At 37.2% G+C, this 6,185-nt stretch overlaps 1 protein-coding gene across 1 annotated transcript in view; it reads right to left on the bottom strand.

Annotated features, from left to right (window-relative positions):
- Positions 1–6,185, bottom strand: part of LOC119430619 (arf-GAP with coiled-coil, ANK repeat and PH domain-containing protein 2) — a 58,825-nt gene that overhangs the window by 26,632 nt on the left and 26,008 nt on the right. Inside the window, exons 7-8 of the mRNA XM_037698054.1 lie at positions 2,643–2,687; positions 2,467–2,562 (exon numbers count right to left, since the gene is read on the bottom strand). Of these exons, the coding sequence (XP_037553982.1) occupies positions 2,467–2,562; positions 2,643–2,687 (141 nt within the window). The remainder of the gene's footprint in view (positions 1–2,466; positions 2,563–2,642; positions 2,688–6,185) is intronic.

Genomic DNA, 6,185 nt, shown 5'->3' on the forward strand with positions numbered 1-6,185 from the left:
CCATCCAAAGGACCAGACTTAACATTTTTTAGATTCCTGTTTTTGTGTTGTGCGTCTTTGATTTTAAATTTCATCACTAAAAAACATAACCTCAGTGTCCCACAAACAGAAATGCCTGTGCCCCCATGAAGGTCATGGCATGCCATAAATTTATAAACATTGTACAAATTCACGCATTACCAATTCACTGCTTCTGGGTGAGATGCCAAAACAGATGCCTCCTGTTTGGACAGTAGGACTGACTGATAGGCTAAAATGTTTCTATTGACTATCATCAGTCCAACTACTGGTCATTGACAATATACACTGCCTGGCCCCCCAAAAAATGTTGCCACCAAAAAAAAAGGTCACACTAATATTTCGTTGGACTACCTATAGTTTTGATTACAGCATGCATTCGCTGAGGCGTTGTTTCGATAAGCTTCTGGAATGTCACAAGATCTATTTCCATCCAGTGTTGCATTAATTTTTCACCAAGATCTTGCATTGATGACTAGACACTAGACATGATGGGTGCATCACTTCACCTGCCTCTTCTTACCCTGATGCACCCATCACACTGGAACAGGGTAAATCTGGACTCATCAGACCACATGACCTTCTTCCATTGCTCCAGAGTTCAATCTTTATGCTCCCTAGCAAATCAAAACCTTTTTTTCCAGTTAGCCTCACCGATTAGTGGTTTTCTTAAGGCTACACAGCTGTTCAGTCCCAATCCCTTGAGTTCCCTTCACATTGTGCGTGTGGAAATGCTCTTACTTTCACTATAAAACATAGCCCTGAGTGCTGCTGTTGTTTTTCTTCTATTTGATTTCACCAAATGTTTAAGTGATCGCCAATCACGATCATTCAAGATTTTTTTCCGACCACATTTCTTCCTCAAAGACGATGGGTCCCCACTATCCTTCCAGTTTTTAATAATGCGTTGGACAGTTCTTAACCCAATTTTAGTAGTTCCTGCAATCTCCTTAGATGTTTTCTCTGCTTGATGCCAATGATTTGACCCTTCTCAAACAGACTGACATCTTTTCCACAACCACACGATGTGTCTTTCACCATGGTTGTTTAAGAAATGAGAAGCAACTCATTGCACCTGTTGGGGCTAAATAACTTGTTGCCAGCTGAAAGATAATCGCCCATGCAATAATTATCCAATAGGAGGCTCGGACCTATTTGCTTAGTTAAATCCAGGTGGCAACGTTTTTTTGGCCAGGCAGTGTATTTGAGCAAGCAACTTTAAGCCTTTTTATTTAAAGGAAGGGAAGACTGAGCAACCTCTGTACAACTGTGGAAGCCAGCTGATGATATTTATGGTGATAAATGTCCATGAGGACAAACTCTGTGGCATAGTGAAGCTTCCATTTGTCTGGTTCTGTCATGTTTCGCCTCTCTCTGCCACGCCCACCTCACCACAGCTCATCAGCACTCTTACCGTGCACCTGCCTCACACTCTATTCATGAGCCCCATCCACAATAAACCTCTGCCAGATTATCAAACCCTTCACGGTACTAATGTCCAGCGCTTCATTCACATTCTTGTCTGATTCTCTTGACTTGACCCCTTGCCCGTCTTTTGGATTTATCACCCTGACGGCTCCTCTTCTGATCTTGTTCTGCCCTTCTGATTCTGGTAATGACTATTCCTTCTGGCCTACTGATACTGGACTACGGATTGACCCCTGGATTTGTTTTTGGACCTCTGACTCCCCGTGCTTGACCCCTGCTTCGTCTTTCGGACCACAACCTTGGATTGCCCCACTATCCATATTAATCACAGCGTTCCTCTGCAGCTGTGCTCCCACCAGTTACGGTGATGTCATCTCTCCGAACTCCAGCAGGTGTAGCCCACCTCGTCTGCTTGAGAAGGTTAAATTTAAATGATACCAGAGTCCATTTTACACATTTAGCAAGAGAGGGGCAGGAAATTATGAGGGGTGGAGCGCTATAGCAGAACGATATCTGTTGAACTGTGGAGAAGTGTGCATATCGCAAGTGGGCCTTCACTACCAAACTTTGCACATTACTTCTCACATGTGCACACACACACACACACACATACACAAAGAAAACTGGTAGCAGCTGCAAATGCAAATTACTATTTAAAACAAAATATAAAGTAAAATGATTTGTGTCACTGATTCCCCTACCTCTCAAATGCAGAACCTTAGGGGAAACACTACAACCTATTTCCACTATGTTCCCGTTATGTCAGGGTGCACCCAATATCACGGATAAACTATAAATGGGTTCAAAAAAGTCTCGTTATCTCACAAAACCACTACTAGTGATGTTGATTAGCAACATGTGCATAATTTTAAAAGGGTTATTAAACATAGAAACTATACAGTAAGAAAGTAGCATTTAGCCTTAAATTTAAAAGAAGCAGTAGAGTCTAATATAGCTCAAACTCAAAATGTTGGCTACCTCAGATAGCTGACCAGAATGTGTGTTGAAAGTAGCTTGTACCTGTCCACCCAGCTGTTTCATAAGAGGCTGCAGTTCACTGAACAGGTCATAACCTTGATGGAAGAATGTCAGGTGGGCATACATGAAGGACAGCATCTGCAGAGACACAGGTCACGTTAACAGGCTCACAAGCTCGACATGTTCTACTTTTTAATGTGAGCAGAAGGTAGACTTACTGATTTCAAAATTTCCGATCTTTTCTTGGACTGTAGAACATTTATCTGGAAGCAACAAAGAAAGCTGTGAGAAGCAGGAACATATGCAGAAAACAAATGAACCAAGACAAAGCAGAATAAAAAAAAAAAATAATAAATAAATAAAAGACTTTACAGTCATACTAAGAAAATAAGGAAAAGACAAAAACAAGTTAGTTTTTTTTAGGCAGGGAAGGTTGATCTTTATTACGCTGTTTTCCTGAAAATTATCTTTTGAACACCAGGGGGAGCCCCATTTCTCACAATTCAAAACTGCAGTCAGAGGCTTTTTCATACATAATTTTTATTTTTGTGTGTGTGTAGTGGACTGTGCCACTTGTCAGGACCAGGGGGAGGTTATTCAAGTTTATTGTCTCATATGTTGGATATGTTGAGCTGAATGTTAAACAAAGACATTTACACTTGTTAAACGTTTTGACCCGAGTGGAACCAATATCCGTTTTAAGACAAAAGAGTCACTGTCTAGGGATGCTTGTGACTACTATAAACACTCAAGGGAAACTCTGAAACACTCGAGTCCAGGGACTTGCTTTCTTGTGGCCAAGAACACAGGGTCGCCACACTAATCCCTTTTTGTGGTCAACAGTAATTTCATGGTTCAAAGATGAGAGCGCTTGTATGTCTAAAAAGATCTTAACTCCTATTCTTGAAAGGAAGCTTATTTTTCCATCTGAAAGCCATGACAACTAACACATCACAACTTTTACAAGTCCCCATCCATCTTTTGATTACATGTAGTTAGTAGTTGTGACAGGAGCAGTGGCACCCAAGGATGACTATTTAGTTGGATGAATGCAACATGGAGTCAAGGCTACAGCCACAAGCTAAAGTTGTGGTCAATTAGTCACTAATTGGACATTTAGTTGTGGTAAAACCCTTGTTGTGGGTTGGAAAGGATGGAGCACATTATAGTTTTAAATATATTCTTTACAAAAGCTCAAATAGGTTCTAGTAAGGTTCTTAACTCTAAAAATACATGAATAAAAATATCTGGAACATATCACACTTCTTTCTTGTCAAAATGTTCTTACAGAAAACCCAACCCCTGTCCGTAAATCCACACAGCTTCTGCTTTTTTTTTTATGTTTTCAAATTTCAGGAAACGGTTTCCATGTTAAGGGTGAAAATTTATTGGTCATGTGACTGAACTGTAAAGGTTTATTGCTCTAGCTCTTTGTGGACTAACTGGTAAAAGTGGCATTATAATTTTTTAGAAAATGTCAAATCCAAGTATAGTTAACTTTTTGTAAACCACACACTGCATATTTAAACAAAAACGCCACAAAACAATTCAGGAAAGAACATAAAATAAGGCTAAAATCTGTTAAATGTTTCCTGAAAGTACAGCTGTAACTGTCGGCTGCTTTCTTTTTAAAGTGCTGACTGCTACTAAGCAAAACTTTAAAGGAGACCCACTTAAATCAGCTGAGCTAACGGCTAGTTTCAAGATTTCCTGTAAGTGTACTAAAAGGCGTGATAAAGTCTTGACTAATTCCTTCCAGTCAGGCTTCGTTTTATACGGGGGTGAATATGCAGTGGGCTGAAGCAGAATGTTGGGGGAGTTATTCAGTATCAGATTTTGGGGCTACACAGTGTTGTATGTTCTTCTGAGGAATGATTTAACAAAATCAGCTGGCGGCCACGTAATCTGAGCTGCTTTAGAGGATCCCAAACACAAATCTGACAGATTAATGTGTAAATACTTTTCAACGTAGATAAAAACAAAAGGTTTAAACACAATTAAAATATTATTGCAAAATAAAGGATTGGCTCCAAAAGTCATTAAAAAAGGCTATTCTATGTTTAAAAATGCTCGTTTTGCCTTGTGAAATGTCTGATGAAATGTGAAATGTGCCGACAGCTGAGACAAGAAAAGGCTTCAGTTGTTCTCTTGTACACTTCCACTTTTTTGTTTCCTCAACTTATTTTCCTTTAATTAGATTTTTTTAGTCACGATCCTTACCAAACATGATGCTGCTCAGAGATAATATGACAGTGTTGCATTTTATATCCGTCAGTGTAGGCGCCCATGTGAGGATTAATGATGTGCAAATTATTTGGCATCAAAATTAGCAGGCGAGAATACACGTTGAATTTTCTAAATGAATATGACTGTGCTTTGCCTAAAGCCCTCAATTGGTTTATGAAGTAATCTATAGATGTTTTATATCATAACAGTTTAATAACATGACCTTTTTTCGATTCCTGGTAATTTTTAATTCATTCAACCTTTATTTATACTGGTTAAACAAAAGGTTAATGAAAAATACAAAGTATAAAAAGAAACAGTATATAAGGATCTAAGATATGCACTAAGATATTCACTAAACAATATGCTAAAACAGCTAGGATATTTGCTAAATAATACGATAAAAGAGCTAAGATATTCGCTAAACAATACAATAAAAGATCTAATATTGTCGCAAAACAATATGATAAAAGATCTAAGATATACGCTAAACAATATGCTCAAATATCTAGGATAAGCGCTAAACAATAAGCTAAACTGTCTAAGATATAAGCTAAACAACATGCTAAAAGATCTAAGATATACGCTAAAATATCTAAGATATACACTAAACATAAAGCTAAAAGACCCAAGACATACACTAAAACATCTAAGATATATGCTAAACTATAAGCTAAAAGACCTAAGATTTATGTTAAAAAATCCAAGATATATGCTAAACAATATGCTAAAAGATCTAAGATATACGCTAAAAGATCAAAGATATACACTAAACAATGTGCTAAAAGATCTAAGATATATGCTAAAATATCTAAGATATACACTAAACATAAAGCTAAAAGACCCAAGATATACACTAAAAGATCTAAGATATACGCTAAAAAATACGCTAAAAGATCTAAGATATACGCTAAAGAATACGTTAAAACCTAAGTCACTAAAAGGAGGACTCTGGTACGGATCCGGATCAAAATGATGTCTCATGCAGACCCTACCCTATAAAAGGCAGTTTACACAGCGCATATTTCGAGTGAATCCACACCTTTCTCTCTGCAGTTCAGCTGTTTATTTACAAGACCTAACATATACGCTAAAAGATCGAAGATATACGCTAAATAATACGTTTAAAGGTCTAAGATATACACTAAAAGATCGAAGATAAATGCTAAAAGATCTAAGATATACGCTAAACAATACACTCAAAGACCTAAGATAAACGCTAAATAATAGGCTAAAAGATCTAAGCTATACGATAAACAATACGCTAAAAGATCTAAGATATATGCTAAACAATACGCTAAAAGATCTAAGATATATGCTAAACAATACGCTAAAAGATCTAAGATATACGCTAAAAGATCTAAGATATAAACTAAACAATACACTCAAAGATCTAAGATATACGCTAAAAGATCTTCTAAGATATACGCTAAAAGATCTAAGATATACGCTAAATAATACGCTAAAAGATCTAAGATATACACTAAACAATACACTCAAAGATCTAAGATATACGCTAAAAGATCTAAGATATA

Source organism: Nematolebias whitei, chromosome 3, assembly GCF_014905685.2.
Source record: "Nematolebias whitei isolate Nwh7 chromosome 3, NemWhi1, whole genome shotgun sequence".
Lineage (NCBI taxonomy): Eukaryota > Metazoa > Chordata > Actinopteri > Cyprinodontiformes > Rivulidae > Nematolebias > Nematolebias whitei.